Source organism: Prionailurus bengalensis, chromosome B4 (assembly GCF_016509475.1).
Source record: "Prionailurus bengalensis isolate Pbe53 chromosome B4, Fcat_Pben_1.1_paternal_pri, whole genome shotgun sequence".
NCBI lineage: Eukaryota > Metazoa > Chordata > Mammalia > Carnivora > Felidae > Prionailurus > Prionailurus bengalensis.
This window is the reverse complement of record NC_057358.1, coordinates 42,669,217-42,687,381: the sequence shown is the minus strand read 5'-3', so window position 1 is coordinate 42,687,381 and position 18,165 is coordinate 42,669,217. Positions and strand designations below refer to the sequence as shown.

At 45.4% G+C, this 18,165-nt stretch overlaps 1 protein-coding gene across 6 annotated transcripts in view; it reads right to left on the bottom strand.

Moving 5' to 3' along the window:
• Window positions 1-1,178: 1,178 nt before the first annotated feature.
• The window catches only part of SLC2A3 (solute carrier family 2 member 3), a 90,726-nt gene continuing 73,739 nt past the window's right edge, over window positions 1,179-18,165 (bottom strand). For 5 of the 6 annotated variants that reach the window (XM_043563554.1, XM_043563557.1, XM_043563555.1 and 2 more), the window contains 9 exons: window positions 14,975-15,067; window positions 14,294-14,454; window positions 12,130-12,370; window positions 11,696-11,858; window positions 10,801-10,988; window positions 6,313-6,417; window positions 5,859-5,960; window positions 5,168-5,371; window positions 1,179-3,730 (listed from right to left, as the gene is read on the bottom strand). In XM_043563554.1, the coding sequence (XP_043419489.1) occupies window positions 3,512-3,730; window positions 5,168-5,371; window positions 5,859-5,960; window positions 6,313-6,417; window positions 10,801-10,988; window positions 11,696-11,858; window positions 12,130-12,370; window positions 14,294-14,454; window positions 14,975-15,067 (1,476 nt within the window). In that variant the 3' untranslated portion in view covers window positions 1,179-3,511. Of the gene's footprint in view, window positions 3,731-5,167; window positions 5,372-5,858; window positions 5,961-6,312; window positions 6,418-10,800; window positions 10,989-11,695; window positions 11,859-12,129; window positions 12,371-14,293; window positions 14,455-14,974; window positions 15,068-16,643; window positions 16,847-18,165 lie in introns of those variants that run through there. The other variant, XM_043563559.1, reaches the window with a different exon arrangement.

Genomic DNA, 18,165 nt, shown 5'->3' with positions numbered 1-18,165 from the left:
TTTTACTTTTATTATACCTCAATATCTTTTTTTCCCCCCAGCCTCATGATCAAGAGTCGCATGCTGTACTGACTGAAACAGCCAGGCCTCCCTTGATATTCTTTTTTTTTTTTTTTTTCTGAAATTTATTGACAAATTGGTTTCCATACAACACCCAGTGCTCATCCCAAAAGGTGCCCTCCTCAATACCCATCACCCACCCTCTCCTCCCTCCCACCCCCCATCAACCCTCAGTTTGTTCTCAGTTTTTAACAGTCTCTTATGCTTTGGCTCTCTCCCATTCTAACCTCTTTTTTTTTCCTTCCCCTCCCCTATGGGTTCCTGTTAAGTTTCTCAGGATCCACATAAGAGTGAAACCATATGGTATCTGTCTTTCTCTGTATGGCTTATTTCACTTAGCATCACACTCTCCAGTTCCATCCACGTTGCTACAAAAGGCCATATTTCATTTTTTCTCATTGCCATGTAATATTCCATTGTGTATATAAACCACAATTTCTTTATCCATTCATCAGTTGATGGACATTGATATTCTTTATATTACATTTTCCCTGCTTAAATACTTGTGCGGTTTCTTCGGTGTATTTGTTTAAAAAAATTAAAAATTATTTGTCCTCCCCCCCTCCCCCCATCAATCAATCAACCAGTCACTGTGTGGTTTCTGTTTTCTGATTGGAACCAGACTAATAACGCTTAAACATGTTAGATGTTCAACAGTGTGTGACATATGAGTGAGACAGACCAGGTCCTTGCTTTTATGGGGCTTATATTCTAGAGGTTGTTTACTAAGACCTAATTCACAAGGTAGACTGAGCCGCACAAAATGTCGAGGCCGAGGGGCGCCTGGGTGGCTCAGTCGGTTCAGCGTCCGACTTCAGCTCAGGTCATGATCTCGTGGTCCGTGAGTTCGAGCCCCGCGTCGGGCTCTGGGCTGATGGCTCAGAGCCTGGAGCCTGCTTCCGATTCTGTGTCTCCCTCTCTCTCTGCCCCTCCCCCATTCATGCTCTGTCTCTCTCTGTCCCAAAAATAAATAAAAATGTTGAAAAAAAAAAAAATTAAAAAGAAACTTACTCAAGGCAGCGACAGGCACTGTGTGGCCAAACCAGGACTTAAAGCCGATTTTGTGTTCCAGGAAGGACAAAAACACAGCAAAGCACAAATGAAAAAAGACAAGCCTGTGATGTCATATGTACATTCAGGATTTTTATTTCAAAACAAAGAACCACAGTAACATTAATGATAGAAAATCCATTTGGAAATATTCACAATCCGGTCGCTGCGAAATGGGAAGACTTCCACCTGCTAACTGCCAACCCACTGTTTTTGAGGAGCCAGAAGTAGAAGGGCGGTTAGAGGAAGTCACCTGTTCAAAGCCCCATTCCAAAAGCTCTGTGAGTTTTGTTTTGTTTTGTTTTTTTTCCAGCGGCTCAACGACCAGAGGGAACAGTGAGAACTGGGAAGTAAAATACTGTCATAGGCAAGGGTTTGGCTAAAGGGCCTGAACTGTGTAAGCACCAAGGAGAGAGAGGGTGATCGAGCAACATATGAAAGAGGGAAGACAGAGTAAATGCCATGGGGTCCAATCGCCATTTATTCAAATACTGGGAAACTAGAGGATTTGTGGAGGTGTCCGTGAGCTGGGGCGAACAGAAACCCCTCCATCTCATCTAATTCTCCGAAATGCTCCAGAGTTAGAAGTCTTCAGTTTGTTTCTTTGTCCTCTTAAAAGAAAGGCCTCCCACTACCCCATGACTCCCCTCCAACGACCTCCAGAGGCCACATGTCCTGATCTCACACTTCTTTCCTACTCCCACTGTCTGGGTCTAGGAGTGAGATGGAATCTACCACCAGTAGTCTCCTTAAGGAATTCTCCCCCATCTCTCCAACAGGGAAAGGTAGCCAGATGAGACTGAACTGTATAAAGTCTGGAAGAAAACCATAGATGCAAATTCCACCCAGAAGAGGCAGTGTTCTCTGTATATAGAGAGATGAGTTTTAACACATTCTGTTCGAAAGGGGGGGCTGTAGAACACCGAGGAAACAAGTTACCGATAAACTACCTTACCCAGAGCAAAGTGTCAGTGCACATACATTCATACTCTCTCAAGTGTGGGTTACACTGCACATTTACTCATAACTGTCTCAAATGTACGGCCCCGAAGGGCACTTGACGTAACACTATGGAAATATGGCAACAGATGAACACACATGCAGTGACCTTAAAGCGACAACATATAGTTCAACTGGATAATAATCGTTCAGGAAAAGACCCACCCCCAGAGCTGAGGTTACAAATTCAAGGTAGTTACCAACATTCTCCTCTGAATTCTTTTAAAGCTATGGCTTAAAACAAAATAAAAATCAACAACTAAAATCTCCTAAAGAATAACATTTAGAAATACTGAACCTCTACCAAGAACCAATATTTTGGGATGCTCATTGGGAAGGCTCTCCCACCAGGCAGGTGGTAGGAGCTCATTAAAAAAACAAAATACAAAAAAGTGAGTCCACTACAAGGGGAGGGAGTTGTTTGGTCCAGCGAGGGGAGACCGGATTGCTAGAAACCGCCTTCCCTTCTCCGGACTCCAGCCAAAATTAGAACCCGTTAACCACCATTAACTACAATGCCCATCTCAATAATAACCCGAGATTTCAAGTAACACTACATAAAATCTTAAACAAAGAAAAAAGTTCCAAAGGTAACCAGTAGCTTCTTAATACAGGCACATGACTTCTCTGAGAAATTTAACTTGAGAGTTTCCACCTGAAGGACAGAAATCGCTGAGAGGCAACGCGCAACGTTCACGCACCCCATCGTACCCCCTCCGATAACACCTTACTTTTCTCCGCAAATCTTCCCTTATTGCACCTTGACCTCGCCAGTATCGAATCTTCTACCCTATAAACCTCTCTTTGAGCGCCTCCCTCTAACCTCAATTTCCTTACGTTTCCATTATTTGGTAAAATTACTTCACACTTAAAAAAATAAATATTTATGCAATAAAACCAGAAGGTAAAAATAAATAAAACTCAAGTTAATCTGCTCTGCAGAGAGCTGTATGGAAGCGAGGAAGGTGCTCGTATTTAATCCCTCTCTGCCCTCCACACTCCTGTAGATCTGCTTCCTGGTAAGTCTGGGGTCAGGGAAACTGTACCTCACTCTTACTCCCCTGTAGGCCCTTGTGGGGCCATAGTAGAAGCCAAGGGAGGAAGAGCTGGCAATGTTGTCATAAGCCAAGTGGCCAGTCCCTCCGGAGATGAAGCTAGGTTCACTTGGTCTCTTCTACACGGAAGAGAAACGTCCAAGAACTGAAATGTTTCGAAAGCCATTGAAGATACAACTAAGTCCAGCATTGGGCTCCTCTGAGTGCTCATGGTGTGTGAGGGAAGAGAAAGGAATCAAGTAGCAGCATTCGGAAACAGTCCTGGGTTACAACCTGATGAGGTCTCTCCCTCCTCTGGGGAGAGGTTGCTTTTCCGTGTTGGGAGGGAGGCGGGGAGGAGGCACGGCTTAGACGCTGGTGGCGGTCTCCTTCACGGGCTGGATGCTGTTCATCTCCACGATGGGGCCTTTCTCACCTCTGACAGCCTCCCTCGCCTGCCCTTCGAAGGCTCGTGTGATTTCCTCAAAAGTCCTGCCACGGGTCTCAGGGACTTTGAAGAAGGTGAAGATCAGGAAGATAACAAGGAAGCCGGTAAAGATGATAAAAACGTAGGCTCCTAAATAGAACTAGTGAAAAGATACAAAAAAAAAAAAAAAGAGCATCAGGGTCAAATCTGGTCGTGGCCAAACTTGTTTCCGTGCCGTCCATTTCTAGTAGGCTCCAAGACATAACCTCTCCACGTTTAACAAGAACATCAAGGCTTCCTCAGAGATTTACGATGCCCTTGCTAACTTACTAGATTTCTCTGCAATTTTGAGTCGTTCTTTTTCCTCTTCACTAAAGTTCCTTGCTTCTAAATACCTACGGAGTAGTTTAGGACTGTTGAAGATGATTTTTAAAATCCGGGTTTCTGGGGCGCCTGCACGGCTCAGGTGGTTCAATGCCCCACTTTTGATTTTGGTTCAGGTCCTGGTCCCAGAGTCATGGGACTGAGCCCCGCATCAGGCTCGGTACTTAGGCTAGAGTCTGCTCAAGATTCTTGCTCTTTCCCTCTGTCCCTCCCCTGTGTGTGCTCTCTCTCTGTCACTCTCTGTTAAGTACAATTTAAATAAAACAAAATCAGATCAAATCTGGGTTTCTGAAAGACTCACAGAAATAGGAACTGCTTTCCAGAAGTCCACTGCAAGTTCCTTTATTTAAGGAACCAACTCCAGGTCATTTTAGAATAGGAGCTGTCTCATCCATTCATTGACATCCCTTTGTGTAGTGAGCCTTTAAGGTCACGGAGTCATGAATGCGAATTCAAATTATGGATTTAAGTGTTGGTTTGGAATCCCCGGAGGCTTAAAACTATCATTGTTTCTAGGCAGAACTATGCCTGTAATCACCTCGGACTGGTGGTCTTTTAATAAAAGTTCCCAGTTTTAGGGTGCTTGGGTGGCTCAGTTGGTTAAGTGTCTGATTCTTGATCTCAGCTCAGGTCATGATCTCATGGTTTGCGGACTTGAGCCCCGCATCGGGCTCTGTGCTGACAGCACGAAGCCTGCTTGGGATTCTCTCTCTCTCAGCACCCCCTCACCCATGCACGTGTTCTCTCTCTCTTTCTCTCTCTGGGGGGCGGGGAGGGGTGGGTTCCCAGTCTTACCCTCCTGCTTCAATCCTTTTTTGCCATCATTCCTTCTTTTTCTATATGCCATTGAAAATGAGAAAGAAAATCTGTTTTAAAACACTTCATATCTAACCCTCTGTGGTGTCAGGAAACAGATTTTAAACCTGTTGGCTTAGGCGAGCTGGTTTTGAGACTGGCTAGGTGAATTTCGTTTTCTTTCTTTCTTTTTTGACAGAGAGGGAGAGGGAGAGGGCACAAGTGAGTGAGGGGCAGACAGCGAACCCCTACAAGGGGCAGAGAAAGAGGGAGGGAGAGAGAAGTGGGTCTCACCCAAAGTGGGGCTCGAGCTCACCTGATGTTGGAATGGAACTCATGAACCATGAGATCATGACCTGATGCTTAACGACGGAGCCACCCAGGTGCCCCTAAGGGAGTTTTGTTGTAATTTACTTACTGCAGCTGAAGGGAAGAGTAGCCCCACCAGAAAGTTGGAGGTCCAGTTCGAACAACCAGCCACTGCCATGGCAGCTGGGCGGGGTCCCTGGCTGAAGAGTTCGGCCACAATAAACCAGGGAATGGGGCCTGGGCCAATTTCAAAGAAGGCCACGAAGACCAAGATAGCAGCAATACAGACAAAACTCATCCAATTATAGTTATCCTATATGAGAAAGGAACAAAGGCAAGTGAGTACTAAAAGACAGCACAACCTGGCTAGGATCTAGCCTCCCAGAGACGAGGACCTACTGAACACGAAAAGCTCCCTGTGCCGGGGTCCAATGGGGTTACTGGACTATCTAGCCAAAAGCCCTGGGTTTTTGAATCCTAACCTTGTGCTCACCTCACACACAGGTCATTTTCACATTGAGATCATTTCACATTGAGATCATTTCACTGTCCGTAAAATGGGAGTCATTATTACTTCAAGATTACTTTAAGAATTAAATTACATAGGGTATTTTACAAGCCACATGTTATACGGATACAAGAATTGCAACAGCTTAACTACCTATCTCTGATGATCCACTTTTCTTAAAACTCTGGGCATGTGACCTTACGGATCTTCCCACCTGTGTCACAGAGGGTCACCTGTAACCTCTGCTACCCGCCTCCCCCCGCCCCCCTTCTTTTCCTCCAAGAGCACTCACCTTTAGCAACAAGGAGATGGTCATGAGGATGGAACAAAAAGCCATCCCTCCAAGGCCAATCATATGCAGGGTCCTCCTCCCTGCCCTTTCCACCAGAAACAGCTAGAAGGAGAATAACAGAACATGAAATTTCTGCTTTCCCTTTCGTGCAAACGCGGCATGAGTTACCCGAATCTGCCTTCCCAGTGGCAGGATACTTGTTATGGTCACCCCGCCCATTTTAGTTCCAAGCTGAAAGCATCCCCGCACACCTCCCTCCTTCCTGTTTGCTTGGAGGGAGTGAAGTCTACTTACACCCATCACTCCATAGCTTTTCTTTCCCCGAAGAACAGGCCAAAAAGGTTTAGGTGATGGTAGGGAGGTGGAAGGCCGTGAAACCCATCTTTGAACACGTGTAGTAAGAACTGCCCCCCACCGGCCCGGCCCCCGCAAACTACCAAAGCACCCAACTTACAGAAACGACAGTGAAGATGGTATTAACCACACCCGCACCAATGGTGGCGTAGATTGGCTCCTCGACGCCCGCATCTTTGAAGATGCCTGTTGAGTAATAGAACACCTAGTGGGAAACAAAAGATGCAGCTCTGAAACCGCAGTTAAACAGAGAACCCTCAAAAAATAAACTCGACCGTCCCAGGAGGTTAAGGGGGTCCTTTCTGGGGTTTTCTTGTTCAATCACGGTATCTTTTCTGCAAATGAATTATCTTCTGAATCTTACCTCTTATTCTCTTCTTAGTTCTTGTCAATTCTAGCTGCTTGTTTCCATTTTTTCTTGTACGCTGACTCCTTCTGCTCCATTTAAGTCTCTTCCTTAACATCTTTTTTACCAACTTAGATCTAAAGGTTTAAGTCCTATTAATTTTTTCAACTAAGCCTCGTGTGTTTTAAAGTTTTTTTTTTTTTTTTTTTTTTTTGGTAAGATCTACACCCAGTGTGGGCCTCGAACTCGTGACCCCAAGATCAAGAGTCAAATGCCCTTCCAACTGAGCCAACCAGCAGCAAGCCCCTTAAGTAAGCTTCTTCAATAGATAACTACCCTAGGCCTGAAAACAGTGATAGGTACACTGATATTCTAATTTGATGGTGAAGCAATTGAGGAGTAACCTCAAGCCTGCTCATGTAATTAGAGGCAGAACTCGGGCTAGAATTCCTAGCTCTGGGTCCATCCCAAGTATTTCAGGAAGTAATACCTCCTAACATTTTAACTTTATACTATTCAATAAGCTGCTATTTAACGTGTACGGTTATGTATGGCTGCTACAACTACCATGGTTAAAGAGATGTCAAAATATTGGACTCAGACTTCAAGGTAATAAGGGAACAGTGCCTGGCAGTGTCTAGATCATCTAGGCTCAGTCCCTCAGGTTTGAGTCAAGAGTTTATGATTTCATCCAGAGTGTTTGTCTCTACAGCAAAATTCGTCGGACTTTTTCATGAATATATGCATCTATACTGGGATTCACCTTTCAAGAAACAACTCTTACCACCTCAGATAGAAGCCGCGTATATTTGTATTTTCTAAAATAAGACTAAGGCTGTGCTTTTTACATTTTTTATTTTTTTTAAGTGTATTTATTCTTGAGAGATAGAGATAGAGTGCAAGCAGGGGAGGGGGAGAGAGAGAGAGAGGGAGACACAGAATCCGAAGCAGGCTCCAGGCTCTGAGTTGTCAGCACAGAGCCCGACGTGGGGCTCGAACTCGTGAACTGCGAGATCATGACTTGAGCTAAAGCCGGATGCTTAACCGACTGAGCCACCCAGGCGCCCCGAGGCTGTGCTCTTAATAAATTTTTTTTCTTAAAGTTTATTTATTTTGAGAGTGCATGTGGGGGAGGGGCAGAGAGGGAGGGACAAAGAATCCCTACCAGACTTTGTGCTGTCAGCATGGAGACCAGTGTGGGGCTCGATCCCACAAACCATGAGATCATGAGCTAAAATCAAGAGCAAGATGTTCAACTGACTAAGCCAGACAGGTGCCACAAGGCTGTGCTTTTGGAAGCAGATCTGCGGGCTCTTGGCTTAGTCCGTAGAACATGCGACTCTTGATCTCAGGCTTAGAGTTCAAGACCCACGTTGGGTGTAGTTTACTTTAAAAAAAAAAAAAAAAAAAGAAACTAGGGCGACTAGCCGGCTCAGTCAGTAGAGAATGCAGATCTTGATCTCGGGGTTCTGAGTTCAAGTCCCATTTTGGGTGTAGAGATTAGTTAAAAATAAAATCTTCAAAAAAGGCAGGCAGGCAGGAAGGCAGGAAGGGAGGGAGGAAGGAAAAAAGATTTGTAGTATCATCCCAATCAAAAATTGCTGCTCTAGAAGAGAAGGGGGAGCTAAGACTGCTAAAAAAAATTCTAATAATACTTAATATTATAAAACTTGTGAGAAAAGACATTTGAACAGTTAAACCTAGCAATGAATAGTTATGCCAATACTCTCTCTTATCTAAAAGCCTATACAACAAAAACCTAATGCATACGTACACATCTCAAGGAAAGTTCTTACAGTCAAATTACCTTGCTATTTGCTGCTATCAAGCGGGATTCAAGCTAACTCGTACATCATCTCACCCTCAAGCAGTTTTACTCTGCTAGGTAAACACTACCCAACCTCTGACCCTCTGCCTTTTCTAAGGAAATTAGAAAACACCATTTACTCAAATGTAGGTTGAAAAAGTGTTTTCACACATCATTTCCTGAAGTGGGAGGAGTCTGTACTGCAGAGTGCTAATTTATCATTTGTAATTTTTCCAAGAGTGGGCTTTTTCTGATCCTGCTTCACAGGGCCCGCATTGGAGCCTAAATTATGCATGCTGGGTGCGAGTGAGGCACCTAGGGTGCAGAATTTAAGGAGGCGCTCATGCTTAGGACTACTGACTTGCACCTCGATGCCTCACTCTAGTCCCAGCCCTGCTGTTCTGGAAAGTCTTCAGAGTGTATTTTACTACAGTGATTTTTTTTTTTTAATTAAAAAAAAAAATATATATATATATATATGTACACACATACAAATATACATATATATATATATATTTTTTTTAAGTAACCTCTATAACCAGCGTGGGGCTTGAACTTACAACCCCAAGATCAAGAGTTGCATGTTATACAACTGAGCCAGCCAGGTGCCCCTGCAGTGATTTTTAAAGCGACAAAATTTGAGAACGAGATTCACTGAACTACCTTTCCTCCCAATTTCTGATATTACATCCTCTAACCCTGCATGAGAAGCACTGCTATTTCAGATACAAGTAACCTTCTTGGCGTGTTGCAGAGAAAAGGCCAAAGGCGAACTTGCTATAAAATGATCTAATCATGGGGCGCCTGGGTGGCTTGGTCGGTTAAGCGTCCGACTTCGGCTCAGGTCATGATCTCACGGTCCGTGAGTTTGAGCCCCGCGTCAGGCTCTGTGCTGACCGCTCAGAGCCTGGAGACTGTTTCGGACTCTGTGTCTCCCTCTCTCTCTGCCCCTCCCCTGTTCATTCTCTGTCTCTCTCTGTCTCAAAAATAAATAAACGTTAAAAAATTTTAAAAAAATAATAATAAAAAAATAAAATAAAATAAAATGATCTAATCATATTGATCAGAGAGTGATGAGAGAGGCTTGGGGGGGGGGGGGGGCTCAGTTGATTGAGCGTCCGACTTTGGCTCAGGTTGTGATCATAGTTTGTAAGTTCGAGCCCAGTGCAGGGCCCTCTGCTGTCAGCGTGGAGCCTGCTTCGGCTCTAAGTAATCCCCCCACCCCCACCGCCCCTCCCTAGCTCTCTCTCTCAAAAATAAATACACATTAAAAAAAAAGAAAGAAAGAAAAGACTGGTCAGAAGCTCTTAAGGCATTCATCTGAAATTTAAAGAGGCAGGACAGCAGTATGTCTCAATTACAAATATTTTATCTGCAAACGGATAGAAGGTAGGGGAATAAATACCCTCTCTTACCACACTGAAGACTCAAATGCTGAAAGGTGATTACATGCATAGAATATAAGTTACCTGCCAACTGTCAGCTTCCATTTTGCTCCCCACTTTAAACGATCAGAGTCACTATTCTAGTTGTAAACATACATATAGAATAGTACATGTATACCTCTTGAATGGATTGCCTCATTATTCCCCTGGGCTTTACCATGCTTTCTAGACTGTAAAGTCCTGGGAAAAAAAAGCCACAGCAGTAAATTCTTGGATCTACTTTAGTTGTATGGCTTACATTATCTTTGATGACACGAGATAAGACTGAGCAGAGTTAGGGGCACCTGGGTGGCACAGCTGGTTAAGTGTCTGACTCTTGATTTCAGCTTGGGTCATGATCTCATGGTTTCTGGGTTCGAGCCCTGCATCGGGCTCTGCGCTGACCTCGCAGAGCCTGCTTGGGATTGTCTCCTTCTTCTTTGCCCTTCATGCACTCTCTCTCTCTCTCTCTCTCTCTCGCTCTCAAAATAAATAAAAATTAAAAAAAAGATAGACCAAAGTTAAAGACAACCAGCAATAAAAAATTAGTGGGTCAGAAAGAGGATTAATGAAAAGTAGATAAATTTGTAATGTCCTATATACTGAAAAAAATTTGGAAGAGGACAAATGTGAACCACAAGTTCCAAGACTAAAGGTGATGAATTTTTTGTTTGAATTTATTTCATTTTTCCACATGGAAAACATGTGCTGCAGACAGAATCTTAAAGCAATAAAACAGGGGCGCCTGGCTGGCTCAGTCAGGGGAGCGTTTGGACTCTTGATCTCAGAGTTGTGAGTTCGAGCCCCACGTCGGGTGTAGAGATTACTTAAATAAATGAACTCTAGTAATAAGGAAATAAAAACCAACACTAAGTCAGAGCCTGGATAACCAACACTTTGGAGTGGCTGCCATGTGGCGAGCATTGTGGGGTGACCACGCCAGCACCTGGCACCGCGGTCAGGGGAGTTAAGTGCAACGTGGGCCCCCTCAGACGTGGAGCAGATACTCACCGCGTTGATTCCAGAGAGCTGCTGGGAGAGCTGGAGCATGATGGAAATGATAATGGGCTGCTGGTAGCTGGGCGATCTGAAGAGCTCCAGCACCGTGGGTTGCTTTTCTTGTGCCATCCTAGCACTCTCATCTTTCATCTCCTGGATGTCCTGAGTCACATCCGGGGTGCCCCACAATCGCTGGAGGACTGGTAAAACAAGCAAACCAAGGATAAGGTTAAGGTGCTGACCTAAGGTCATTTTCCCCGTAACAGCTGGGAAGAAGCCACTCGAGACGAGCCTTGGCTAGCATCCGTGCCTTAATCGGCTTCTCTCTTAATTTTTTTTTAAGTGTTTATTTATTTTTGAGAGGGGGGGTGGGGCAGAGAGAGGGGGGACAGAGGCTCTGCACTGACAGGCTGACAACAGCGAGCCGATGTGGGGCTTGAACTCACAAACCACGAGATCATGACATGAAGTCGGACACTCAGCCCCTCCCGCCTTTTTAACTCTCACATCATTCTTTAGGGGTCGAATTGAGGGATGCCTGGGTGGCTCAGCCAGCTGAGCGTCCGACTTAGGCTCAGGCCATACATGAACTCACAGCTCATGAGTTTGAGCCCGGCATCGGGTTCTGTGCTGACAGCCTGCTTCGGATTCTGTGTCTCCCTCTCCCTCTGCCCCTCCCCTGATTGTGCGTGCGCACGCTCTCTCTCTTAAAAATAAACATTAAAAATAATTTAAAAAACAAAAAAAGAAAGAGAGAAGAAAGAAAGTTTCTGACATGAGAGCCATCAGGAAACCCTTCACTCGGGTTCTGAGGGGCAAGGGAAAGGAGAGGACAGACCCAACACCCTCGTCCTGAAACAAACCGCAGCCCTAAAATTCCTACAGTGAGGGTGTGAGGGATACTCACTGTCCTTGGCGTTCTCCTCTTCCTTTCTGTTAATGAGCAAGAATCGAGGACTCTCCGGGCAGAAGGGAAGGGCTGCGCTTTGTAGGATCGCAGGAATGATGGTGAAGCCCAACAGCAGGGGCCAAAGCTCTTCTGTCCCCAGGATGACTTTCAGGCCAAAGATCTGGAAGCCAGGCAAAGAGGCTACCATAAATCTCATCCTTTCCGAGCCACGGTGGATTAAAAACGAAATTCGGAAAACCCTCCGTGCTTTTACCACAGGAAAAGAAAAACTCTTGTTTCTTCCCCTTTCTCTACCCTCCCTTGCTTCCGAAGCTGTCTGTGAGTTGTAGTAATGATACCTGAAACTTACGTAGTTGAATGCGTGCCAGAGATTCAGGACTACTTTATGTTAACTCATTTAGGGAGCCATGAAACTGACATTCAGGAAGTACCTGAGCCACGAGAATCCCGACGACGATGCCCAGCTGGTTGAGAGTGCCAAAGGCCCCCCGCAGGGCGGTAGGCGAGATCTCGCCAATGTACATGGGCACAAAACCTGTGCAGAGGCCGCAGAAGAGGCCGATAATCAATCGGCCCAGGATCAGCATTTCAACCGACTTGGCTATTTTGCAGAACCCCATAAGGCAGCCACCAGCGACAGCCAACAGGTTGACGATGAGCATCGAATTGCGCCTGAAAGGTTAAATGAAAACACAAGAGAAATTAGCAAAATAGGCCCAGTCTCTCTCCTTCTTTCCTTGTCTTTTCACCCTTCTCCAGCCTTATTATGTACCTTCTCTTTTTGGTCTAACTTTTCCTTTTTCTGTTATCAGAACATTTCTAGCTGGGATAACCAGGATCGGCAGTTCTTACACCTCTGTGTGCATAAAATCACCTAGAGAACTTGTTTAAGATTCTCCTAAGCCCCAGCTGTAGCCAGAATCGCAGTAACCACAAAGGCCAGTAGTTCCCAAAGTTGGCCACAGACTAACAGCATCAGCTAGAGATCTGCAACAAATTAAAATTGTCCCATCCACCCAATTTATTGCATCATTAGGGTGGAGCCCAGCAATCTGATCCCCAAAGCAGTCCAGGTGATTTCATTCAAAGAGAAGGTTTGAGAACCACCGCCCTGGGCAATTCTGCTACAGCTGGTCCAACACATTCTAGAGAAAGTTTTGGACCAGTACTGATCTCTGTATGCTTCTTACGGAGTCTTGTTATAACGTAACTGCTTAGATGTCACCAACAAATAACAAAGATAGAGTTCAGACACATGTTTTTCTATTTGTAAAAAGCAGACCGCCTTGCAGTTTGCCTTCTCTAAGGCTAACCTGTGGGGAGGCCGTCGACAATTAGTATCGAGAGCCAGAATAAAATAATAAATTGCCGCATTTGTGTGTTAGATGTGGGAGGCAAAGCCACTGGAACAGCTAAAGGATGACAAGGTAAGAGGTTAACACTGAAAAATTACCGCAGATGTTGGGAAGAACCAAATCTAGATTCTCCCCTCGGAAGGCCCACTGGAATTACCCAGGGGAGCTTTGAAATCCTGGGGAGATCTTAAAGGTACATCCCAAACCATCCCTCATTCTCTCTTTTGCCTTTCTCTGCATTCCTTTCCCTGGGTCCCCACCTCTCTCAGGAGAGAGGTTCTTTCTCTCAAGAAAAGAACAATTGGAAGAAAGTCACGTGAATTGGGAGGTCCACACTAAAATTTCAGTGACTTTAGTTGACACAAGGTGCCCTCGACAATGCAAGCCAAACAATGATCAAATAAAACCGGTTGCTTTAATTTTTTAAAAAGTTGAATTCCATTTGTGTTTCCAGGACATCTCATTAGCAGATGAAATGGTTCCTTCACCAGAATACTGGAAGTATTCTGCTAAGACATTTTAATCAAGTTAGCACAGAATGAGGAGATTCGATTTTCTTTTGGGGGAGGCGGGAATGTCAGTTCAGTTATTTGGCCATTGTCCACATGTGCCACAGACCAAGGATTACAAAACGTTTCCTCCCGATCCGGCTTTGTAAAATAATGCAAACATCTGCACGAGACCGCAAAGTTTTTAAGAAAAGCAAACAACTTCTGACCTTGTGAATATAAGCAGGTTTCTGGGAAATTCCACAGTGCACTTTATTAGGGAATCCTGAATTAGCTTATGCTGGCCTGCCAAAGGCTAATCTCTTGACGGGCAACACGGCTTCAAGCAAGGGCAGTCCTATTCAGTGCCTGTTGGACTAAGCTTGCCTTGATCAGATTGGGGAATGCTCTCATTCAAATACATCCTTACCTCCTCCCCCTCCCTTTTTTTTTTTTTTTTAAGTTTTTATTTACTTAGAGAGAGAGAGAGAGAGAGAGAGAGAGAGAGAGAGAAAACGAGCGGGGGAAGGGCAGAGAGAGAAGGACAGAGGGTCCTCCCAAAGCAGGCATTGTGCTGACAGCAGTAGGAAGCCCGGACGTGGGGCTCAAACTCAGGAACCATGAGATCTTAACCTGAGGAGGACGCTTAACGGGCCACCCAGGCGCCCCATAGCCTCTCCATCCTGATTCTCAATACCTGTTCTCAATGCAACCAGCATAGCCTCCTTCTTTGCCCAGTTTCTAGTCAATACCTGCCAAAGCGGTTGACAAAGAGTCCAACGGAGAAGGAGCCAATCATACCACCGACGGAGAAGATGGCCACGGCCAAAGACCAGAGGGAAGTGAGTAACACCTCATCGCGAGGGTTGTTGTGTGTGTTATTCAAAGTGTTGTTGAGAAAGTCCTTTATGATCTGCAAATTAAAATGGTGGGTGGGCAGGCAGACTGTTACACTTGAATGAGAGAAGGGACAAATATGGGCGATCTTCTCCTCCCTAAGAAAACAGCATTACGATTCCTTTATAGGTAGAGAATCCAGTGAGTGAACAGATGGGATTGGAAGAGACCCAAAACATACTGGAGTTAATGGCAGCTCCGAAAAGAACAAGCTTGATTTGTCCTGAAAATCCCAGTAGGTAGTAGCACCAATATTCAGTGACTACCCCAGTCCTCCCAAGAACCCCCCACCTCCCCATTTTCCCACCATCACGACAGGGTGAGAGGAGAACGGGTCCAGTCACGGGTTTAAGGAGCAACTGAGTTTTTTGCTTTAATGATTCAGCTATAGACTGCCCCACCGTCATTCTGCCTCTTCAGCCTTAGCCGAGCTAGGCACCAAGTTTGACTGAAATTCTTCACTCTTGAAACCCTACTTCAAGGAATAATTTCCCTATTCCAAATTCTAACCCTTAACTCTAGCTTCCGGCACTCACCATCTCGGGAGCATTGATGACTCCCGTGTTGTAGCCAAACTGGAAAGAGCCTATCGTAGCGATGGAGATGGCAAAGATCAGCGGCGCCGTGACCTGGAGTGGGGAGGGAGAGAAGGGAAAAAAAAACAGTCCTTAAAACTCTCGATTGAGTACTAGGAGCACTTGGCTATGAGCAGTATGCAAAGAACAAAAACTTAATGACATTTAGGTAACGAATGGGGAACACAAAACAACAGGTTGTACTGAAGAACTTATCCAGAGATGTGCAGACCATTACGTAAACTTGGGAGAAGTGGCAAGATACTATGGGAAGAAAGTTAAGGGGACCTGGGTTAATTGGTTTGAAAGTATTCAAAAAAAAACTGCCCCAGATAAAAGCAAGCAGAGACCTGGGGCTTCCTGGAAGTGGATTATTTTGGAAACAGTGTCTCTCCTGTACCGCAGATCCCACTGAAGCCCAGAGTTGTGGTGGTGGTGTCCTCATCACTGGGCTGTTCTTATCTCTCGAGATAATGTAATCTACAGCATCTACCCACAGGTATCCAGGTCCGATTTGAAATTCTTCCTGTTTACTTGATAACGTACCGCTGCCCCCACCCAGCAGGGGGCGTGCACTAGCTCCCTTCCATCCCAACACTGGGGAGACAAGGTGGGGAGGAGGGAGTCGTCTTTCACCTTGCTGGAGTAATTCAAGTGTTACCTGAAATTTCCAGCTCGAGGTAAGCCTAATTGTTAAGCCTGAAGACATCTTCTGCAGCGCTCTCCCAGTCCTTCCTTTCCTTGAACCCCCTCCCTGTCCGATTAGACTGAGTGGCTGGCTAGGAGTTTCCGTTCTCCAAGCTGACCTTGTACCCTAGGCAACTAGGCCTAAGTACCCGAGTGCCCCCGCCCGCCCCCCTCCCGCCCCGTACACAGCTCTTTCTGCTTAATCCTTTTCCCATCAGTAAGCACCTCTTCTTTTCTGCCTCACCTCATCATTTACTATCCTGAGGGCCTTTTCCTCCCCGCCCCCCCCCATCTTCATCCCTTCTCTTATTTTCATTTATTTTCAAGTAAGTTTACCTTGGTGATGATGCTTTTCTCCTTGCAAATATTGCATACACAACACACGATGACCTATTAATGTATCGTGCACTCACAATCGCAATCAGAATAAGGGCCACGGGAATTCTATCTCCTTAGTATCCAGGAACTCCTATAGGTTATAGAGCAGATGGCTGAACACTGACCCAGGCCCCCAAACCAATCCCAGGCCTTTTCAAGGTCTAATGCTTCCAGAGGAATCTTTGCGCTCGCTCAGAGACCCACGCTTGTCATCAACAGAGCCAGGCAGCCTTAACACTCAACCATTTCATCCTCGCATCCTCAGTGCATGTGATTATGTAACAAAACAAAAACACACACAAAAAACCCCCTGAGAAACACACACAACTTCTCCCGGTGTCTCTCCCTACGACGGAAAGGTGAGCGGGACGGGGATGAATCCTTGATAGGCTCTAACATCCAGAGTAGTGGCCAAATTGTGGCACTGCAGGCTGGAGAAGCGAAAAGGCCTGAAGATGGCTAGATGACTTAGAATAAAACCCAGCACAGTCATTACCACTGAGTTCGGCCTTTCTGAGTGTGCCCCGCAGGCGCAAAAATAATTGATAATCGTATCATCTCTTACCTTATGTGTCCCCATGGCCCTAATTTAATTCTTTTCCAGTCTTCAATAAAGATCTAGGAGTGGGATCCCAAAGCCACCTCTTACAGTCAGCAAAACCTCCAAAATGTCCTTCTGGGCAGCAAGTTTTTCTCCAGGTCCCCAGGACCGCTCCACATGTCCCCCTCACTCTCACCGTTAGAGCTCGCCGGCTTACTTATTTATAATCTCTGCAAAGGGTGGAGCCTGCAAGGGAGACAAGCCCCCCGCCCCCCCAGCCCCACCCCACACCCGCCCCTAGTGATCCCGTGACCTCTCGGAATTTTGTGACCTCAAATTCTACCCCCACCCTAGACGACAACTCCCTCCCTCCCCTTGTTTCAAAACCACATCCTTCACCCTCCCCACTCCGTTTTTTTAGCTCGTCCTCCTTCCCTCTTCTAATAGCCGCTATATAGCCTCTTAGTTTCACAGACAAAATGCTACCAGAAAAGGCTGGAGGGAGGGCAAATACACTTTAATTTTTGCTCTCGCATCTGCTGGGAATTAAATTAATCTATAAAGGGAGAACAAATGCTATTTATATAAGGCAAAGTTGACTGGGTGCTACTATCTGAGAGTTAAGGTTGCTTGAAGGAGTGTAAGCAGAAAGATGCACAATGCTATGAATTTATCAGCTGCTTTTTGATTACAGGCTAGGTCTACAATCTTGAAGGGGAAGGAAGGGCAGTTTGAGAGAAGAAACGCAAACAAGGGAAGAACTGGACAAGGTTTTGGCTCTCCTTGTCCTCGGATTAGTACAATCTCTCCCAGGAGGGAGAAAACCTGAGTATCTGGGAGCCAGACCAACTTCCCCAGGGTGCAGGAAGGAAAAAATCAACTGCCTATGGGACAGGATCCAAACTCCTTAACACGGCATTCACCATACCACCCATTCTGAATCCTACCCATTCTACAATGTTTTGCCTCTACTCTCAGGTTTGTAGCGTCTACAGATGGAACAATTACCAAATTCGGTTAAACACGTATTTGCTGCACACGCAGTAGACGTCAGATGCTCTCCAAGAAGTTGGGGACTCATCAGTATGTAGGGCAAAAAACTTCCTGGCTTTTAAGGAATTCATAGCATTTCCCTTCTTCCACTTACCATGTTTGTTAAAAAGGGACAAGCCCAACTGATTCTTACACACTGGAGAGAATGATCAATAGCCTATTAATTACGGACTGTGAATTTCTTGAAAGAAAAGAGTGAGATAAGTATCCGATTTCTAAGCCATAGGAGACAATTGACCAAGATGAGTAGGAAAAACAGATAAGAAAAATGTGAACAGAGGAAGATGGAAGGATAATAAGAGGAGAGAGAGAGAAGAGGCTCCAGGGTGAGAGTAAACAAAGAAAACAATTTAGTTCTGATTAAAGAGTTGGGGGAGAGATAGTATCGAGGCTTTGCTGGTGGTGTGTGTGTTGGGGGGTGAATAACACTGGTCAAATTCCTAATGCCCATTAATTTGTAGCCTAGCAACCCCTTCACTATGGGGGAAGAGGG